General features: G+C 43.7%; 1 protein-coding gene across 4 annotated transcripts in view; it reads right to left on the minus strand.

Annotated features, from left to right (window-relative positions):
- The window catches only part of TMEM65 (transmembrane protein 65), a 168,288-nt gene that overhangs the window by 135,757 nt on the left and 9,558 nt on the right, over positions 1 to 22,973 (minus strand). The window contains exon 1 of one of the 4 annotated variants that reach the window (XM_029591998.1): positions 16,660 to 17,006. The exons of 2 other annotated variants lie outside the window; for them this stretch is intronic. In XM_029591998.1, coding sequence (XP_029447858.1) covers positions 16,660 to 16,909 — 250 coding nt within the window. In that variant the 5' untranslated portion in view covers positions 16,910 to 17,006. Of the gene's footprint in view, positions 1 to 16,659; positions 17,007 to 22,973 lie in introns of those variants that run through there. One more of the 4 variants, XM_029592000.1, reaches the window with a different exon arrangement.

Genomic DNA, 22,973 nt, shown 5'->3' on the forward strand with positions numbered 1-22,973 from the left:
TATAAATACCTGTAAATAAATAAATAAAACTAATTGAAATCTGCAAATCTCACTGGACTTTTTTTTTTTTTTTTTAATTTTGTCCATGCTCACTTATGACTCCTCTTAGGTCACAGGGACAGGACCCCTGATCCCACACTCACTCGTTCTGTGCTCCCAAGGCCCAGGAAGGGAATCCCCGGCCTGTACATATTCTTTTCTGTGCACCTGGGGAAGAGAGTTTCCCCCCGGTCCATACTTACCACAACCCACAGAGCTGAAGGCACCGCACATTGCCCATTTTAACAACAGACATTGTAACAGCTATCCCAAAAACAATTTGTTCCTTTCTTTAAACACTTTTTTTTTTTTGACAAAACAGCTTATACAGATTCAAAAGTTACCACAACCATGCATGGAGGGCAACGTGAAGGGCCCTAAAAGTTCCTTTTTAGTAAATAGATATTATGAAAATTTAACATTGCCTACTCATTAGGAAGGTTTATTTCCTTTTTGTAGATGCACATGAACAGAGTTGACAAATCTGGGCTCCACGTTGCTGGAAATGCTAGCTGAAACAATGCTCTTAGTAAGTAGTGGCAAATATCCAGAAAAGGGCTGTTAACCGTGTTGAAGACTTGTGGTAACGTGATAAATATCAAGGCACTGAAAGCTAAAACAGTCAGTCTGCCAGCAGAATCCAGTGATAGAGTTAGAATATCATGGGCTTCAACTTTCGTAACAGATGTACCCTTCCCCACCCCCTTCCCCATTTCTACTCTCACTGCCAGTAATTGCTTTTTGCTGGCAATATATTTTTCAACTGCTCTTTGCTGGCTTCCAGCTCTTAATGCTTCAGATTCTCACCTGTTTTCAAAAAAACTCAGGCCGTTAAATTCAGCCATATCTGTTGAGTTGCGGAATTCCATTAAGTGTGATTTAAGTGTTGCACGTGCGCGAGGGGTGCTTTGATCCCTCACTAAAAGAGAAAACCCTTTGCCTTAGTCAAGAGCTTACATATAGCATTTTTTAGACCATTCCCCTAGGCCCCCTCACCTCAGGGGACTGGGACTGGTCAGCTCAGCAGGTGCAGTGTGGATATCTTTTCGCTTTCGAAGGAGGAGGAGTTATTTTGGGGGGGGGGGGGGGTTTGCATTTTTAGGCCTCATGCAATAGGGACAGGGGCTTTTCTCTTACTAGCACCCTCGTGTGTTCATAGGAGGAACTGCCCCTTGGAGAGAGGAGTTTTAATCGTTTTAAAGGAGGAGATCTTCACTGATTTTTCCAGGATCCGTTTCTACTCAGAAGGTAAGTTACCCCTGCCTGAGGGGAATAGGATAGGGTGCTGTTTTGCCCTGCTCTAGCAGTTGTATGAAATTTTGTTTTCCATTTTTGTTGGGGGGGGGGAGGGGGAATGACACCTTGCCACCAATTTCCTGCTCATCATAAGCTGAGAGGAGATTTGTATTTTATTATTTTTATATACCGACATTCGATCTGAGATATCACACCGGTTTACATTTAGGTACTGTAGGAATTTCCCTATCCCCAGAGGGCTTATAATCTAAGTTTTATACCTGAGGCAATGGAGGATAAAGTGACTTGCCCAAGGTCACAAGGAGCAACAGCTGGACTTGAACCCTGGTCTCCTGGTTCATAGCCCACAGCTCTAACCACTAGGCTATTCCTAGTGGTTTTTGGACTTTGCCACCTGAAGCCCAGCATTAGGGAGCACCAACTGGGAGACTGAGATCTGTCCATCTACTAGGAGACCACATTTTGGTTACCCAGGAGTGTGGGCTCTCTAGGTGTCTCCAGCCTATAGGGACATTGACTCAGAAAGAACTATTAGAGAAACAGGCACCTTGAACTTGTATGTACAAAGCTTATTTTCCAAACTGGACTCTGAACAATATTTCTTGGTTACAGTAAAGTTTATTTTTGAACACCCACAGTAAGTGTCAAGCCTGTTTCTTCTACAAGTGCCCTCAAGCTGGGACATCTGAGCTGTGAGTACCAACTTTGAGGGACAGACTGTGGAAGGTTCCCACCCCCATGAGCCTAGGGACCCGGAGGCATGTCTTTCCTCCCCGCTGAAGAACCCCGGCACCCCATTGGCCCACTCTGGAATTTCGGGCTCTGATAAAGAGAAGAAAGATCCCAGAAAAACAGTGGCCCTGGGGACTGTTGTGCGCCCCTGTATTCTGAGAATCACCCGAAAAGGGCGTTACATAAGATGGTGTCCCAACAGGAATCCGAGGGTGTTCATGGGGTTGCCGAAGGTGACCGCGATAGTACAAAATTTATTTTTCAACTTTTGTGTGGTTTTGGAAAAATATGGCATCGTTCCTGCCATGGGGATTGACTGTGTACCAAACAAACATTGAAGAAGGAAATTGTATGCAGGACAGTTATCTAACAGTGTGCCATCACCCGTCAACCATTCAGGAGTTATTGGATTGCACGAGTTAAGAGACGGGAATCGGCACAGCAGGTAATACAGCATTTACTGCCCACTGACAACGGGAGAGCGACTGAAGAGTGCGCAAGGTGGTTCATTCCAAAAGCTGAGAAAGACGAAGCAAGAGAGAAGCACAACGTGTCTGATCTTTCGTTATCCTGAGTGGAAGATGGCAACCTGCCGTCATACCCGGAGGACTGGGTCTTAGCAGCAGGCAAGCCAACCAGCAGAATGATTAGTGGGCCTGCTTCTACCGTCAGCCCTCCTCAGTCAAGGGGACCAGGCTACACAACACAACACCAGGGAAAGAGGGGATTCACCTCTTACTCTCACAGCCAGCGGCAGCTTTCTTTGGCAGGCTGCACCTTGACAGACACGGCTGAGTGCGCTGAATGCCACAGCTTTCAGTAGCCCCAGTCAGTCACCTTGCAGTGCTTAGAGACTGGGAACCCCCAACTAGGGCAGCTCCAGCACGCCCCAAGGGAGCTCAACCAAGAGAAAGGAGGGGACCCAGTTAGAAGCGTCTCAAAGGATTTTTTGGGGGGGGAGATTCTTTGGGAACTAGCTACTAATGGGGGATGTGCATAACATTTGCCATACTGGGTCAGTCCAAGGATCCTGTTTCCAACAGTGGCCAATCAAGGTCACAAGTACCTGACATGATCCCAACAAGCCAGCAGAGTCCATGCTGCTTATCCCAGGGATAAGCAGTAGATTTCCCCAAGTCTACCTTAATAATGGTTTATGGACTTTTCCTCTAGGAGCTTGTCTAAACCTTTTTAGATGCAGCTATACTACCCAACAGTTTTTAACCACATCATCCAGCAATGAATTCCAGAATTTAATTATACATAGGAGAAAATAATTTTTTACTCTATTTGTCTTAAATGTAACATCTAGCAACTTCATTGAATGTCCCCTAGTTTTTGTCAGGGTAGTTATGAGTTGCTTTGGGAAGATGACAAATGAGCACAGAAACATCTGGATAGTTTTACTTGCAATAGAAGAGCACCCTCTTTTGCGTGTTTTTAAGTCTATGTAAAACAGAGTCACAGAAAGTATATAACATTTCTGTTTTGGGCAGTGTGAGGACTGGCCGAGCAATATCCTCTGGGCTGGAGCAGTAAACACTGACTCCAGCCTTTTCTCTTGCAGTTTCACGTTATTAACTTCACACAGCAAAATAAACTTCACAATACTGCCTGTCTTCACAGTCTTCTGTACACACAACTACCCAAAAGCAGTTCAGGAACTCCTACTCCTGGAGTGATGGAACCTCTCTATCCCAGCTGGGCTTCCAATCTTATTTCCCTCTAGCTGGTCATGTCCTCTGAGCTCCTCCTGCACCGCAAGTTCTCACCCATACAGCACTCTCCCTTTTGGGGATTTAAGGTGAACCAGGCATCTAGCCTTGTCCTGCACAGGTTTATAGGGAAAAACTTGGGGCACTCTCTCACAGGCAGTCTTAATTTGTTACATTTTGATTGTGTAGAGCTTTACGCTATTTGAAGGAATGTATTTTTTTTATTGCAATATTTTAAACCACAGTAATGTACATTGTAACTAGACCCTGTGTTTTTTTCAGTATATTAAAGGGTTTTTTTCTGATACAAAAAGGGTGAATATCTTGTCAGATTTACTCTTGGACTGGACCTGGTGTCTGGAATTGCATCCGTTTGGTGGAGAGTAGAGAAGAGAACGGTCAACCGGTTTGCCATGTTTTATCGAGTTTAAGAAAATAACTTATGCTACTAAAGACATCACAAATGCTTGGCAATGGAGGGGTTTTAAAGCGCAGTCCATGCCCAAAATTCAAGGTTGCACAGTAGTGCTATGCTGAATTATCTCAAGCTATTTAGATCATCATGCATCCAAGAAACAGCTATTTGTGGCAGCGTACATGACTGCCAAAAACCTGATTCTGTAGCAGAAATAGTTGGTGGGTCCCAGGTAGCTATGACTCAGTCAATAACTAATCTGCCTGTTTGAGGTGAAACTGTATAACATGAGGATTTCAGACAAGGGAAGTACATTGTTTTCAAACTCTTGAACTGGAGCGAAGGCACATTTTAGTAATAATGCTTTTTGTTATGGAGACATGTGGTAAGACTTTGCATTCTTGAAACTTTCATTTTGTCTCTGCGATGAACGGTTTGAGGGATTGCAGGCATTCGTAGAGGTATTGGGTTATGTAAAATTGGTGCTGTTGGATCTTGGCGTTCCACATCCCCGATTGAAAAGCCCTGTGCCCAAAGTCATCCAGGTATTTGGAATCCCATCCTGGAGGTACACTGGAGTGGAGACGGGTTTTCTTGGCTCTTTTCATTGCAGATTCCACCACAACGGACGCTTGGGGAATTGGATTGTCCCATAATAGGGGGACTGGCGTATGTGGAATTTGAGATTGATTTTCCTGCTGGTGGCCAGACCAGAGAAAGGGGACTCCCACATTTTGGACATGTCTGCATCTAGAACCGTATTAGAGAGGGTAGGGCAGTCAGCTCTGTCGGGGCCTCAAAGATTTTGAGGATGCCCATGACCTCTGCCCTGGGGTCGGGCATTTTCTTCATCTCCACATTCAGCCTGGATCCCACTTTCTCTATGAATTTAGAGTATGAAAGGTCGTCCAGTAGGGAGGTCTGTTCCAGTGGGCCCTCTGGGGGAAGGGGGGGGGGCAGAAGGGTATCCCGTGGAGGACCCCGGAGACTAGCGCGATGGTTCTTCAGCCAGGTTGGTATCCTAGTCTCCCTGGGTGGAGAACGTGGCAATGTAGGAGAAAACCCACGTGGGGAGGGCGCTTGCAGGGGGGGGGGGGGGGGCCCCTGGCGGGGTTCTGTTACGGTCCTCCACTGAAGAGCTTCGTAAGGATGTCAGATATCTGCGTCATGGCCTGAGATGCTAAAGTCTCCTTCTGACAACTGCGATGGTGGGGAGGAATCGCTGCCAGAAGGAGGTCAGAAGCCGGTCCACAAGGGCGTACTGGAACGCATACCACTCTTGAGACAAACTTCTTCCGCTTATGCAGGGGCTCCTGTAGCTGAGGGGAGTCCAGTCTGTGTTTGGAAGAAGAGAGATCGGAAAATTCCTGTGCCGAAGAGATGGAGGAGTGGGCCCTGGACATGGAAGTGTGATTCTCTTCTGAAAGAGTGAGGTCCAGTCGTGATGGCACTGTCCCCCCAAACCGGCTTCTCCAGTCTGTGGACTCATGGACCTGTCCACGCGTCGTGGCTGCTTCAGTGACTCCAGCTGCGTGGTGTTCCGTGAGAAGTGCGCCTTATGCGCCAGTACGGCATGCTTCAAGCAGTGCTCATGCTTTGATAGATCTGCATGCATCGGGCGATTCTGGCGGTCTGTAGCAGGTCGACTCCTTACTACACAATGCGTCGTCGAGGCCGCTCCAGCTGGCGAAGGGTGCACCGGTGCATCTCCCAACACTTTTTTGCGTTGACTTGGGGCACTAGGCCTGTAGCCTGCTGGCGCCGAGGGTCCAACAGACAAGGCCCGTGGATGATCGGATCTCGGGCCTGGGAGGAGAGGGCCAATAGGTGGTCCATCGCCGGTGCAGTATCCAGACAATTCTCCTTGAGGCGCGCAATTTTTGCAGCACACTGCCTCTGCACCCGTGGGGACATGCAGCCGCAATCCCTGCAATTTGCCATGTCAAGCTCCGAACCAAGGTACAAACAACAGTAGTTGTGCCCATCTGTGACCGACACGATCTTCCCGCATTGACAGAATTTGAACCCCAGCGGCCTGGGAGGCATGTCAGGGAGGGCAGGAATAATTGTTGAGGGGAAAACCTAAAATACATGAGAAAGAGAGCTCCGCGTGCGATCCAAGCACGCGGAAGAACAAGACTGAAGGGTAAAATGGCGCTGCGTGGGAAGACGCGCAGCCGCAGACAGAGCAAAGCTCTGTCAGCTATGAGAAGCTCCGCCTCGGCCTTCCAGAAGACGTCCCCAGACAGCATGGCTTATTCAGCCTGCTTATCTTTGAGAAAATAGGTTTTGTGCCTGAATATCTTAATATATTTTTATCCAGAAAAAAAATGAGATGGGTTTAATGAGTTAACCAGCGCTGGCTGGTTTCAGGAGTGACCAACATATCTTTTATGCGAATCAGTTTGCTACATCAAGGCATGGCCTTGGAGCCCGTGTAGAATTTGTCTACATGTGTACATCTGTTTCTCAAAAGCTAGTCTGCTCTAAGCAGATAACAAGAACTAATAAACACAGAAGAATGACCAATCTGAAGAAGATCCTGTATAACTGCCGAAGCTGCAAAATGGCAACTGGGACTCATGAACTTTGTATTATGAGGCTTATGAATTACTCATGTTCTCATGAACACCAAAGGAGCTTGCACAGCATTTAAAATGTTTATGCAGTTATTAGGAAAGGATAAGTGTTGAACCTGAGCAAAGAAATTTGGCACTGAGACAATATGTACCTAAACATTATCTGAATCACCTCTGTTGATGTCAAATTGTGGGGGTTTTCTGTATTTCATGTGGCTAATTGTGCCCCAAGTAAAGACATTTCTTCCCATAAATGTAAGTGTGAGAGGTGATTCTTTTTTCAGATTACAGGTTTCCTTCTGGTTCATGGTGAAATGTTATCATCTCTTCCCCTTTATTTGCTTGCTTACCTATAGCCCTTCTTGAACTGGATTATTATCAAATAAGAAGTATCAAACATGCAACACTAAAGTTACAAAAACATTTTAGCATTTCTTGAACTTGTAATTTCATCTAATTTCAAAAATATAGCTTATATTTGGATGTTTTATTGCTGATATTTTTTTTTTATAAAGAGAATAGAGCATGGACAGCAGGTTGCTTTATGGCTGTATGGCTCTTACTGTTTTTAACAAGACAAAAAGCAGTAACGCGATAAAGACAAAATGACAACTAGAGGAATGTACAGTATTTAACTTTCTCACCAAGTTTTTTTTTTCCTTCAATCATATTTATTGAATTAAATGAAGCATTGAAAATACGATCAATAAGACTGTTATCCATAACTTGTGACATGTATATCCAGACTAAGATTATTACAGTAGTATTTGCATGCACAAATATGAATATTAATAGCTCACAAAAGGACAAATACTTCTCTCCCTAAGTTTTATTATCCATGTTTCTCTCTTTTTAATTGGTGTAAATGTGCTGGGTGAGCCTTTAGCTCCTGGTAAGAGCTCAGAGTTGAAAATGTTCCCAGTTGCTGGATCACACAGGCACTTGAAATTTTCATGCTGGCTCTGAAAGCCCAAAGGGCAAAACAAATTCTAACATTCTGTCCTGGCACTTTCCTGTCCCCACTTTCTGCTGGTGAGGAAGCCAGGATACGTGTTTGAAAACTGTTATAGTTCTGCTATGTCTCATTGTATCTAGCTTCATTAAATAAAGCTTTTGATAGAAATCTTTCTAGATCAGAAACTATTTGCAGAAGGAACCTTGGTCACTTAACTCCGTGAGCCCGTGTTGTCCGTGCGTAGGTTGGGTAACGCAATAGGGAAGTGTTAAGTGGTAGTAGCAGTGGTTTGCCTTTTTTTCTTGATTACAGAACCTAAACCCGCACTAATCCTGCCACAAATTGGTTTTGTGAAACTAGTTAAGGTTAAACATTATTAGTATGAGTCAAATGATTACAACAAAGCAGGGAATGAACAATTCCAACATATTTCTCCTCATAACCCTTTCAAACTCTACCACTCTAGGTACCGGGATTCCAAAAAGTCCGGTACTATGTAAAGATCTTGCTCCAAATTCCTCAGTATGAAATTAGTTACAATGAATGACAAGGAGCGTATGACAGTTTTCTTGCAAAACTTTGTGTTATGTAGTGGAGCATAGGTTCAAGACTGTATAATAGATTCTACATCAAGGTGGGCAAACTTTTCTGCTGGGGCCACACTACAAGTTATCGAGCGCAATCAAATTCCCAGCTCTTGCTGCACCTACTTTATCTACGCAGACGATGTCCAAATCCTCATCCCCATACAAGAATCCTTATCCAAATCTCTTAAAACCTGGGAAAACTGCCTCAACACCATAAACTGCCTCCTCACCAACCTCCACCTTGCTCTTAACACAGCGAAAACAGAACTCGTCATCTCCACACTCAATAATCCCATACTCCCACCTGATGACAATCCCCAACCCTTCTCGACTTCCCTCCAACAAAATGTACGAGACCTTGGTGTCATTATCAATAACCAAATCAACCTAAAGAAATTCATCAATGCAACTTCAAGCTCTGTGTCCTCAAAAAGCTTAAAACCACTCCTCCACCTTAACGACTACCGTACGGTCCTCCAATCCACTATATTTTCAAAAATCGATTACTGCAACTCCTTGCTACTAGGCCTCCCTGCCTCAACCCTTAAACCCCTCAAAATGCTACAGAATGCAGCTGCAAGAATTCTAACCAGCACCTGAAAAACAGGTCATATTACTCCTGTCCTCAAGGAACTTCACTGGCTCCCAATTGCCTTTCGAATCATCTACAAAAGCCTCTCTATTATTCACAAAACCATCCACAACAGTAACATTCACTGGCTTGACAATTCCCTCCGCCTACACACGTCCAACCGCCCTACTAGAACCGCCTATAAGGGAACCCTACATACCCACACCCTCAGGTCCACCCATCTCTGCACCAGAAAAGACCGCACCCTCTCACTTGCTGGACCCACTCTCTGAACTCCATGCCAATTGATCTTCGGCTAGAGCAGAGTACACAGACATTAAAAAAAAAACAAAAAAAAAAAAAACTCAAGACATGGCTATTCAAGAAAGCTTTCCCCTGAATAGTACCACATCCACCCCCCTTCAATACCACCTTACCCCCCCCCCCTCCTTCCTTGAATTTGGACCCTTGCAGCAAACTTGAAACCCATACTGCCTTAGTGTACTTGTATTAGTATTTCTGTAAATTTTCTCCACCTTATGTATTAATACTGTACCCATGTATATATTTTTACCACACCGTATGCACCTTCCCTCTCCATCTTACTTGCCCCCTCTTTAAAGTTAAACCCCCCCACACCAAGTTCTTAGCACCCTGTTCTATGTATTTTCGCTGTTTAGTTCTACATAAACAGATATGATGTTTCTACGAATACCGGTCTATAAAAAAGTGTTTAAATAAATAAATTAATTAAATTTCAGAATCCAGCAGGCTTAAGCCTCATCATTTTTAGCACCCAAGGAGCCCCTTCAATCGTGGATGCCAGCCTCTACCCTAATCAAAAAAACCTTCAACCCATCAGGTTCAAGGTATTTTCCCACTACCTCATCTCAGCCAGATGGATGCTGGGCAGTAAGAAAATGGAAGTGATGATACCTTTGTACAGGTCCTTGGTGAGGCCTCACCTGAAGTACTGTGGGTCAGTTCTGGAGCCCTTTTTTCAAAAGGGACAGACACAGGATGGAGGCAGTCCAGGGAAAAGCAAAGAAAATGGCGTGGGGGTCTGTATCGGAAGACCTATGAGGAGAGGCTGAAGGATCTGAATATGTATACCCTGGAAAAAGAGGAGGTGCAGGGGAGATATGATACAGACCTTCAGATACCCAAAAGGGTTTAATGATGCGCAATTGTCAAACCTTTTCCGTTGAAAAGAAATCAGTAGAACTAGGGGGTCACAAAATGAAACTCCAGGGAGGAAGACTCAGAACCAACTTCAGGAAATATTTCTTCACAGACAGGGTGATGGATGCCTGGAATGCCTTTCCAGAGGCGTGAAAATGAAAAACAGTGAAAGAATTCAAAAGGGGCGAGGGATAATCACTGTGGATCCCTAAAAGCTAGAGGTTGGAAATGAAGAAAAGAGTGCATGGGGGTAACTTGCTGGTGCGGCGGTTACCTCCTTTAGCCAATAAGCCTCGATACTGTTGATGCAACTCCATCATTGTTCTCTGCTTCAACGGCAAGGGGAAAAGGGGAATTGAATTCGTACAGCAACCGAGGGCCCCCGACTTTTAAAGTCTGGGGAAACAAGTATGGGAGTAACTTGCTTATAAGGCGGTTACTACCCTTAACCAATAAGACTGATTGATGCAACTCAAACATTGCTCTCTGCTTCAAACGGCAAGGCATAACGTGAAATTTGACTCAAACAGCAACCAATGAGGGCCCTGAATTTTACGGTGTGGAAAACTGATAAGTATGGGGTAACCTACACGGTACAGCAGATACTACCATAAGCTTACTGGGCAGACTGCCGTCATTTCAATGTTTAAATGCAGAACAGACAGACCCTCGCCAAATAAAAATAAAAAGAGGTCATAAAGTATAAATAGCAAGGTGCAGACAAAAAAATGGACTGGACTAAAAAAGTCAGACTCCTATGCAGTGCAATAATGCAAAAATAGAAATGTCACCAAAATGGTGATTTCATAAAACAAAATCAAGAAAAATAAAATCAACCACAACAGTGAGGAAATCATAATAGTAAAATGAATACTTCAAAACAGATGACCACATCTAATAATTAAGAAGTATAAAGGATAAAAATACTTTAAACATTTCCCCAAAATCAAATATTTCAAAACAGCAGAGATATCAAACACCCAATAATTAAAACTAATAAGAATAAAAAAAAAAAAAAAATTCATCCCCCCTCTCCATACCTGGAAACTTTTCATTTCTAGGCACCCGAGATTGTAGAAGATTAGTAAGGGAAAGGAAACATCCTTGTTTCTCTCATATGCACACACATACATCCTTCTACCCTCTCTTCTTTTCACTCCCCTCTTCTACTTCCTCCCTTCTCTTTTTCCCTTCCCACACTCACCTTCTGTCATTCACCCCCTCCCCTTCGTCCCGTCCCTTTGTAACTCGCCCTCCCACTCAATCTCTTACCTTTCCTCTGTCACTCACCACCTTACTTCCACTCACCCTTTTCCCTTGCTTCATTCTCACCCTCCCCTCAGTCACTCCCTCCCCTTCCCTCTGTACTCACTCCCTTGTCACCTACCCTCCCACTCAATCCCCCTTCCCTCTGACACTCACCCTTCCCTCCCACACTGCATGTCCCTTACATTTCAATTTCTCACCATCCTTACCTCATTCCTTCCTTCCCTCTATCCCTTCTTTTACTCGCCATATTACTTATCACTCCTCCTCACAGCAACATGGAACCTCTCCTCACTGGTGGGGGGTGAGGACCCCGCCAGCGCACTGTCACATGTGGCATCTTCTCGCTGGAGGAGAATGGGAACCCTGCTAGTGCATAATTAAACCATGCCATTGTGCGACTGTATACGTCACCTCCTTCTGTTGCTCCAACCTGCCTGCTTAAGTGTCCAGCGTCATCAAGGATAACAACTTGGCCTCTAATGATGATATCGGACACTCGGGGGGGGGGGGGGGGGGCAGTTTAGGGCATCCGCTCATAATGCAGAAATTCCAAGTGATGGGGAGCCAGAATAAAAACCTTAAGAGACCTAATTTGGCCCACCGTTATTCTACATGATTACTGTCATTCATGTGGAATTATGGGTAACCTTTTTTTTTTTTTTTTTTACTAGGAAGTTGTATCATCCATCCCTGAAAATGGCATTCTGTCCAGTTTTTTTTTTAAGTAATTTTTATTCAGCAAAAATGCATAAACAAGAAAACAGAGCACCACTGCCCTAACACTGTACAGTTATCATACAATATAAAAATAGTATATGCAATAAAAATACAATGGGGAAAGATGTGATCCTCAATTTACAAGCGATCCATGAACACCAGCCATCGGTCATAAACCATGAACGACATTTAACTAATAGGACAGGAGCACCGCATACAAAATAATTTTGTCTCACATTTTACCCCCTCACTCACACCATATTCCTTCCCAACGTCTACTCCCCAACCTATGCTCCCTCTCCAACCAACAAAATAGTACTACAGACCACAACCCAATACACACCCACACAGACATACAATCGCCAAACGCCCAGCATACCTAAGTACCCAACCATAGAGAGCTAGCCCCAATCATTCAACTCTCCCTACATTTATCCTCCACCCTTACCACCCTGCATCCCAGAGCGAGGCAGAGCATTATCCCATCTCTCCACAGCTTCACCACCTTTAAAGCAGCTTACCATATGGACATATACCCCTGCTAAAGAACAGTTTGCTTCATCTCCGTTGGCAGTTGTTATAGAAAACTAGCCCATCAAATGATGCAATCTGAAGCCTGCTACCTTGTTTTCTATTATTTGACCATATGAAAATTATGTTTGAAGGAGGAAAATGTGTCATGCAATCATTTTGGGGCCTAATCATTCTTCTGCCATCTTTTCTACCTATGCAAATTGCGAAACACTTAAGATACTGAACTCTATATCTTTTCAGAATCATATGAAAAATTCAGTATTGCAGAATTGTTGAGAATGGAGTAGGGAGGCATATGGGATAGTGCACAAGTCAAGGAAGACTTGTGCACTACTCCCGCACTTTATATATGCAGATGATGTGCAGATCCTAATCCCTATCAATGACTCCCTACCCAATGCGCTCAAAACCTGGAATACTGTACTAGCGGAAATTGAGAATCTACTAACTGAAAACACATTGGCAATAAATACCAACAAAACAGAGCTTCTCATTATTTCTTCGCAAAACAACCATTCTAACCCTACAATTTCTAACTGACCATCACACTATACAACAAGTCCGCAGTCTTGGTGTCATTATTGACAATCATTTTACATTAAAAAAATTTCTCTCTTCCACCATTAATAATGGTTTCCATAAACTTCATACATTAAAAAGGATAAAACCACTTCTACACCCAAATGACTTCCGGACTGTACTACAGGCCACAATATCATCTAAATTGGACTACTGTAACTCCCTTTTACTAGGTCTACCAAATAACACAATACAACCACTACAGATGTTACAAAATGCAGCTGCACGCTTGCTTACTAACACGCACCACCATGAACAAATTACTCCAGCTCTACAACTCCTACACTGGCTTCCGATCGCATCTAGGATAGTATTCAAAGTGCTCACTCTTATACACAAGACATTATATAACCAAGACATGCATTGGTTTGCAGAGTTCTTTACATTCCATACTTCGGACAGACCAATCAGAAAAACGCACCTGGCTAAGCTAACTAGTCCGACGCTTAAACAGATAAAATATGTCTCAACGAGAGAACGAACATTTACAATAGCTGGAATTAACCTGTGGAATAAAATACCCTCAGATCTACGACTGGAACCCTGCCACAAGAAATTTAAACAGAACTTAAAAACATGGCTGTTTAAACAAGCCTACAATTTGTGAACATTTCCATCAGATCAAAATATATAATATGACTTTTATACAATACCATCTTCCCATTCCAATCAGTGATTTTCTATACGTTAAACACACCATGATGTCCTATTTACTTGCAATAGTAGTAATATTGTAATTTATCTGTCAACTAAGTCCGACCTTGAAATATCTGTACTGTTAATAAGGTACGATTAATTTGATCCCCAGCCCTTTGCGCCCCCGCTAAATGTAGTTTAGTTTATTTTTAAGTATATGTATTCAGCGATGTATCATTATTTAAATATGTTGGATTGTAAAGCTTGTTGCTAATTTAATGTTCATTGTAAACAGAGGTGATGTTTGCAAACGAGCCGCGGTATATAAAAACCCTTAAGTAAATAAATAAAATAAATAAATAAAGAGGATCAAAACAAGAGAAGAGAATGAAAATCCAGCATAAAAAAGATCAGGAAGATGAAGCTATGACGGCTAAAAAGGAGCGACAAGCACAGGAGTGCAAAGGAAGGGAAAAGACGCACAAAACAAAAAGCCAGACTATGATACAAACCCTAGCGCAAAAAAACATAGATTTTCAGTTGGGCATGTTTCTCTATCAGATTTATTTTAATATTTTTACAAAGTAGATAAAAGTATCTATGAGAAATGATCAGCAGTTGCTCCCTTATCCCTTATTCATACCTTAGCTTTCTCCAGATTCTTTGCTCTTCCCTTTTTTAAATTTTTTTTTCACTACACTTAAGTCTCCCTCACCTCTCTTCTCCTTCAACCCTCCAGTCCTACAATTGTTGTGCTGATTTCTAAGGCTGTCTTACTTTCACTTCCACTCTCTTCTGATCCCCTCTCTCGAGTCACTGCTGTATACTCTTACTCAGAAAGACACCACAAGATCATTTAGCCTTGATCTGTAGTGGGACTGATGTTGAAATGTGCCTTGTCCTCCAGGCTACTGGAGTTACAGACACGGTGATAAGGGAGTAGAGATGAAGCAAAAATAGGATGGTGGAGAGCACATATTAGCCTGGAGAAGTGTAGTTCCCTGCCCTACTGATGATCTTTGGTTAATACCATTAGAATGAGGCAGTCATTGGCCTGACAAATGATTTGCTTGAGCACAGTTAGCTGATAAGGTGAAAACTGGTTACTGTAAATTACTACTTTCTATTGCGAATTTTAACGTTAAAATGTTTTAAATAAGTTATTGATGTTCTTAGTGGATAATTGGATACTTTGTCTTCACTGCAAAACCGTAGCACGGTGAAATAATCCGAAGGAACCGGATGCTTTCAGGGGAGGGACTGACTTAGTTCAGAAAAAAATCCAGTCTTTCACAAGGCTTTTTGAATGTGGATTTTAACACATGGAATTAAAAAGTAATTGGTCATATATATCCTTATTTTGAAAAACTGTATGTTTTGGAATAAGTGAATCCCTTTCAGTGCCGAAGATTGGCCTAATGGCGACATAGACAGATACTGGGAAGAGAGACATCTGTAGTGGTAGTGATAATGGTAATGTAGGGTCACGGCTGACAAGTCTGCAGTCTGTGGTGGAGGAGATGGGACACAATTCTTCACCTCCCCCAGTGCTAGCTCTGGATATTGCTTCCATTTCTCTTGGAACCCAGTACTCCCGGTTCTGCACAGGGCATGTACAGCATAATTAAGCTCTGGAATTCATTGCCAGAGGATGTGGTGAAAGCTATAAGTGTAGCTGCGTTAAAAAAAAAAAGTTTGGACAAGTTCCTGGAGGAAAACCATTATTAAGGTAGAGTTGCAGAAATCCACTGCTTATTCTTGGGATAAGCAGCTTGGAATCTGTCTACCCCTTGGGATCCTGCCAGGTACTTGTGACCTGGCTTGGCCACTGTTGAAAATAGAATACTGGGCTTGATGGACCTTTGGTCAGACCCAGTATGGCAAGCCTTATGTTCTTAAACCAGAGATTAATTTGAGATTTAATTCAATTACTGCACAAATGGTTCATTGTTAAATGATTATACATATTGAAGCAGCTGTACATGTTCAACAGACTTGCTTTCCATCAGTTTTTTATTCACCGACACATCTGGAAACTGAACCAACGCAGTGCAGCTTCTGCAATGCACTCCAAAATCACAGATTTACACTTCACAAGGGATGATGTCCGGTTCTGGCTACTTCCCCTTGCACACCAGAAAATGCAAGTCATGGGCCTAATTTCTCAAAGACTTTACCCCACAAAAAGAAAGGTAAGAAAGAAACAAAAAAAATCCCTCCATACATCCAGCCTTCTTTGTAAACCTTAACTTATGGAATGAGTGGAAAAAAAAAAGTCCTCAGAGGAGGGCTGAGGAGGAAAACAAGCAGCCACGTTCCGATGCCCTTGAGCCTGCCTCTATATTTCAACAGCCACATTCGGAAGCTCCCGCAAGACATCTAATACTACTACTGCTTAACATTTCTTTAGCGTTACATATGCAGCACTGTAACAAACATACAAAAAGACATCCATCTCAATCTCACCTTTTAGGAAAATGCAAAGCCGATAAACAAATATGTTTTTGATTTTTGGGGAAGGGGATGGTCAAAGGGATTAGGGAACTGCTTGGTTATCAACACTGGAGGAGGAGCAAAGTGAAACACACCGAAACTGCTCAAGGGCAAGACTGCAGAGGGCGGAGAACCCGGCCAAGCAGCTGTGCAGTTCAGCATCACATGAGATCAGGCCCATCCTGGTTTATAACCAATGCCGACCACACAGCACTGGAACCAAAAAATTGTGCTTTCATGGTGATCATGTGGGGGGGGGGGGGGGGGAATCTGTTTCTCGTTGAGTGGAAATAGGAAGCAAGCAGCCCCCGTGCACCGAGCTAACCTGCGTCCTAACGGGGTCCACCCCAGACCAGTGGGATGCGATGAGCCGGAGTTGATGCTCCCCCTGGCCCTTACCTTGCGCTATGGCTATGGCCTCGAATTGGTGCAGCTCCCGCAGCAGGCAGCTCCGCTCCGTGGGGTGCAAGCTGTAGACAAAGTCCCGGGCTCCGACGCTCGTGTTCAGCGGCTCCATGGCCTCTTTCCTGGGGTGCGTGCCTAGCGCCCGGTAGGGAAGTGAGATGCCCTCCCGTAGCCGGCACCAGGGCTTCAGGGAGGCAGCGGCGGGCCGCAGAGCAATCCGGCTCAGCAAGGGCAGCATGGCCATGTCGGGCTCCTGCTCCTCCTCCTGCCGGGGAGTGCGAGGTCGCTCCCTGAGATATCCCCCCTCACCGCCGGCACTGGGTAGGCTAAAAACCTTCAGCAAAGTGTAAACAAGGTATCCTACCAATTAGATAGGACAGGGAGGTCTCTATTTACACTAATATATCTTAGTCCCTGAGAACATTCTAAGCTCAGAATTGTTCGTGTATGTTCCATAAACACAGTTGCTATGGCTGTGAGCTTACATCACACGATATTAATCATTTTGCAGCAGATGCATATGTTACTGAAACACAAGATGGAGGAATAAGCTGTTATCTTGGTTCACGGAAAGCTCGATGAAAGCTCAGCTAAATTAGCCTATTTAGTCAGACCAGACACGATGGACTTGGAGGAGATATGGGAATGGAGGACAAGGAAAAAAAAAAGAAAAACAATCCCTGACAGTGAGAAGAGCAGAAAAGTTAGGGAGCAGATTGTCAGTGTACTTGAATCTTAATCAATGCAAGACTGCTGAATCTCAGCAAGCAACAAATAAATAAATATATTCTAAACACAGCAGAGTAACCCATGGTATTGCCTGCCTGCTGGGAATAGCTCAGGACAGTTTGCAGAACAAACTTGCTTCCTTCTGCAAATGGGTCTAATACGGCAAACAAGAAGAGAGGAAGAACTTGGAATAAAAGCCACTATGAGATAGAAAGCAGGGCAATCTCTCTGTGGTTTCAAGAAACTACTACTAATGGACTGAATTTGACCCCTAAGGATGCACGAGAAGACTCTCCATTGTTTAATGGGTTTATTGGAACTTGAGTAGATATTGTGCTTTATTTCAGACAGGGCACATGGTACTGCTTTATAAAGACATTTATATTGAGGAGCCACGTGGCCATTGTTAAATATTTAAATGTTGAAGGTGCAATTTTGTATAAAAGTGTATTATATTATTTTTTGCACTATAAGAATAATTTTGATTGTAAAATACAAAAGATATTTTTTCAGCTACTTTTAAAAGATTATCAAGTGTTCATATTTGCTTTTTCATTGACAGTATGTATTACTGAACACTTTGTCACTGTTTTGAATGCCCAAAAACTGATAACTAATATATTTATTTATTTATAGTAGGAAACAAACACTAGGCAACCGCAAATGAATTGTTCAAATATACATACTGTAGTCAATAACGCAAAACGTCTTATATTTCAAAATATAAAAATGATCTTTATATTAATTGAATAAGTCTTCGAACAGACCGAGTCAAAATGACTTGATACATCACAATACAATACTTCTCATTGTTTAAAATACAGCCATCAGATTCATCAAGCAGATTTGCTTATTTATTGATATTACAACATTTGTTGCTAAGTAGACAGTAAAAGATGCTTAGATCTTTAATACACAATCTCAGATACTTGGTATAAAGTCCAAAGTCTCAGATACTTGTTGTAAAGACCAAATATATAACTGAGCTGAATATCAATGTACAATGCCTCACAGAGGCTTGGTCGGAGTGGAAAAATGGAGAGTGCTTCGTTCCCTGACAAAAAGCCCTGTGCGTCACTAGCGATGGCTTCCTCGGCGGGGGGGGGGGACTGAAGATAATATATCAAGGACAGAATGAAAAGATCATAGTAAGTGCGGCTCTCACATCACACTGGTCCACAGCGCTATATTCTTTTACGAGAAGACGGCAACAGCAGTTGTCACAGCAAAACCTTTACAAACCCAGCCATCCTTCTCCCATTTTTACCAGCAAGAAACCCAAAGTGAGGCTGTAAAGGTTTGCTCAGAAAACACCTGGCCTCATCTGGGGCCCCTAAGCCTGGCTGAATTGGGGCCCATATGCCTAGGCCACATGGGTTTTTTTTTGGGGGGGGGGGGGGGGGGGGAGAACAAAACTGAAAACCAAAGAAATAAATGCCCACCGGCAGGTAAATTTCTCCACCTAACTGGATACCGCGCATTAGTGCTCCACTTTCACATGGGCGCACACCAGGCTTCTGAAGAGGACCCTGCACTCTCTGGGACTCTTCCCAGCCAGCCTCTCCATCCTCAGCCACACTACTCTTTGGCAGTGGGCAGGAGGAAGTAGACCAGGAGGTTTTATACCTGGATAGGGCCCCTCCCAATGGCACATTCCTTGCAGGAAAAGGTGGGTGGGAGGGGGGCAAAAATGAATCCCAAACTCTAAAAATAACCAAGATACAAAGGAAAAGGGTGGCATACTTCAGTCCCAGGCAGGGAAGGTCCTCCTGTCCACAGAAAGAGTAGAAGGAGTCAACCCCGGGTAAAATGCATTGAAAAGCCGGTGGTCACAGCTCCAAGCACCAACCTCCAGCAATAGTCACCAATGTACCTGAGAGCCATCCCGGAGTCATCCCAGTGGGGGGACCTCCCTTGCCTTCTGACTCACCCCACCCCATCATGGTCCTCCAGGCCATGACACTGCACTATATAGGCCACCAGCAGGTAAAGGCTCTTCCAGGGAACAGTCAGGAAGGCCACTAGGGGCATCTGCCGCAGATGACTAAGACTATGGGCCTGGGAAGACTAAGGCAGAGAGGGCTCACCTTCTGGTAGCCTAGGACCTACAAGTAGATGGGGGGGATGGGTTTGGAAGGGCAGGGACCCTCTGGCCTGTGGAGCCCTCTCAAGCAAAACACACATGGTCTTTCTTACACCACGGTGGCCCATTCAATGAGGTGCTCCACAGTGGACTGACTGATCGTGAGACGCCAGCTGATCGCAGCCTAGGTGGACAGTTTTTCCAGCTCCTCCAAACGCACAGCAGGGTTTTGTTATGTTATGCCCACACAGGAAGTCCCAGTCTGAGTTAGTCCTCAGGTTATTCCCAGCATACTCCAGGACTTCAAAATGTCCTGGCAGCTGCAAGAGGCAATGACAAACCCTTGTGCTGTGACAAACAGCTAAACAGCTGCCAGGCATACCAGAAGTTGGTCTAGCGAGTGCCACTCCGGAACAGGATCTGAGTACAGAAATCTCCTTAGGGCCTGGAGATGGAAAGTGTGCATCTAAATTCTCAGGAATACGAGTCCCTGTCCGTCCATCCGTCCCCTGTCCCCCCCCCCCCCTCTAAGGGAGAGACAGGACTCCAGAGATCCTCCCTCCCCCCAAAAAAACCAAAAAACTCCAGCAGTCTTCTCTGGCCGGAAAACTCTGGAGTCAGGCTCAGAGCGGTACCACAGCATGCTGCTCACCAGCTGTTTCACCAAGACGCTTCCGCAGTACGACACCAGTCACAGCAAGCCCCTCCATGACCCGAGGCGAACTTCGACCTTTTATTTATTTATTTAAAGTTTTTTTTTTTATCTACCGACATTCATAGATACATCATGCCGGTTTACACAGAACAAGGATAACGGGAGAAACAAGTTACATTGAACAAGGGCATTTGTAACAAGGAATTAAGAGAATTTCAATAACTAACAATAAACGCAGTGGGCCGAACGTATGAAAAATATTTCAGAAACTGATAAGAGCGCAAAGGGCTGAACAAATGAGGATGTGTTATTACAAGAACAGTTATTACAAGAAAAATGATAACAGGATGAAATTACAAAGAAAAAGGGCATATGTAGCAAGGAAATTAAGGCATGAACGCAGAGGGCTGTACATGTGAAAACATGTTATTAAAAGAATAAGTTATCTAGAACAGGGAAATCGTGAAACGGGAAGCATATAGCAGGGGAATAGGTGACTAGAATTTAAGGAGTCAAAGGTGTTTCCATGACTAAATTAAGCACAAAGTACTGAACGTGTGGGCACTTGTTATGGAGGGACAAGGGGGAGTGTAGACCAAATGATAGGTTGTAGAACAAAGGGATAGGTATGAGGAGTGATGGGGAATTAATACAAGGGGGGAGCTGAAGGGGAGGTGGGTATGCAAGAAATAGGTTGCTAAGGGTAGGCTTGTTTGAAGAGCCAAGTTTTGAGTTTTTTCTTAAATTTCTGTATGCATTGTTCTTGTCGGAGATCGGGCGGCATGGGGTTCCAGGTATAAGAGCCTGCAATGGAAAAAGCACGTTCTTTTGTGGAGCTTAGATGAGAGAGTGTCTAGGATGCCTTTATAAGAGGATCTGGTAGGTCTGTTAGCAGTGTGAAAATGTATGGAGTCATTTAACCAGTGCATGTTCTGGTTGTGAAGGATTTTATGTAGTATGGTGAGTGTTTTGTAGATTATGCGGAAGGAGATGGGGAGCCAGTGCAGATCTCTGCAGATGGGTGTGATATGGTCTTTTTTTTTACAAGTATTTGTGAGTATTCTGGAAGCAGAGTTTTGAAGTATCTGTAGGGGTTTAATAGTGGTTTTGGGGAGGCCGATGAGTAGGGAGTTACAGTAGTCTATTTTTGAGAGGATTGTGGCTTGTAGTACAGTGCGGAAGTCATTAAGTTGGAGGAGAGGTCTCAGTTTCTTAAGTGTGTTAAGTTTAAAATAGCACTCTTTCATTGTCGAATTAATAAACTTTTTTAGGTTGAGGTGGTTATCAATAGTAACACTGAGGTCTCGTACTTGCTGTGAGAAAGTAAAAACTTGGGGGAGGGCACTTATTGGGGATGTGTGGGGGTGAGATAATGATCAGTTTCCATTTTGGAAGAGTTGAAGGCAAGGTTCAGACTGTTGAGAAGGCTATTGATAGATGACAGGGCGTTTTTCCCATGTTTTAAGGGTGTTGTCTAATGAGTCAGTGAGGGGGATGAGTATTTGTAAATGAGTATTTGTAAATGAAGCGAGAGAGGCCTAAATTGGAAAGGAGTTGGCAGAAGGTAGATATTAAAGAGGGTGGAGGAGAGTGAGAAGCCTTGGGGAACACCCCTGGAGAGGTGAATAGGTTTTGATTCGATGTAGTCAATTCTAACCTTGTAAAGTCTATTGGTTAGATACGATTCAAACCAGTGAAGGGGGGGTTCCGGCTATTCCAATTTCTTTGAGATGGGTTAGTAGGATGTTGTGGTTCACAGTGTCAAATGCTGATGGTTTGTCAAATATTGCGAGTAGGTATGATTGTCCTTTGTCAAAACCCATTAGAATGGTGTCAGTAAGGGAGATTAGGAGGGTCTCAGTATTGAAAAATTTACGGAAACCAAATTGTGATGAGAAAAGTATGTTATGTTTTTCTAGGTGGTCTGAGAGCTGGGTGTTAACTACTTTATCAAGTACTTTGGCCAGGAATGGTAGGTTAGAGATAGGTCGGAAATTCACGGGATCATTAGGGTCAAGATTAGGTTTTCTTAAGTAGGGGTTTGACAGTGGCTTGCTTTAAGGGTGCAGGCACAATTCCATCAGTGAGGGAGCAGTTAATATCAGTGATGGGTTTGGCGATAATATTGGGGTTGGTGTCTGAGGGGTGCCGCGCTGGTGTCATTTTCTTTAGTATGGCTTCTGTTTCGGTGGAGGAGGTCAGTTCAAAGGTATTAAGTGTGGAGAGGGGGGTTGTAGTGAATGGTGCAGTGGGATGGGATGTAGAAGGGAAATGCATGAGTTTAGAGATTTTGTCGCAGAAGTAAAGAGCAAGGTTGTAACATTTGGATTGTTTGTCATCAGGCAAGTAGTGGGTGGAAATTTTGGTGAGCTCTGTGATGTATGTAAAAAGGGCTTTAACACTGTATTGTAGGTCATGGATTCTGATGGTGTAGAAGTCTTTTTTTGTTTTGAGGATGGTAGTGCGGTATGCATGTAAGGTGGATTTGTAGGCTGCCAAGTGGGAAGGGGATGGATCTTGACGCCATTTCTTTTCCTGGCCTCTCAAGAAGAGTTTAAGTTTTTTTAGTTCTGGTCTGTACCAGGGTTTTTTTGGGTTAATGGAAGAGTTTAGTATTTTTGTGGTTTGCGGGCAGAGGGAGTTGACGATGTTCTTGTTGATCTCATTCCAGGAAGAGAGTGCCATTTCGGTATCAGAGAGGTCAAGTTTTTTAAGGGAGTGGGAGAGAGAGGTGATGAGTTCATCTCGGCTGCATGGTTTTCTGAAATGTATGGTTTTTTTTGTTAGTGTGCTGAGGGGGGTGGTTATTTATTATCGAGAGAGAGGTTGCTACAAGAGAAT

This window comes from Rhinatrema bivittatum, chromosome 2 (genome assembly GCF_901001135.1).
Source record: "Rhinatrema bivittatum chromosome 2, aRhiBiv1.1, whole genome shotgun sequence".
Classification (NCBI taxonomy): domain Eukaryota; kingdom Metazoa; phylum Chordata; class Amphibia; order Gymnophiona; family Rhinatrematidae; genus Rhinatrema; species Rhinatrema bivittatum.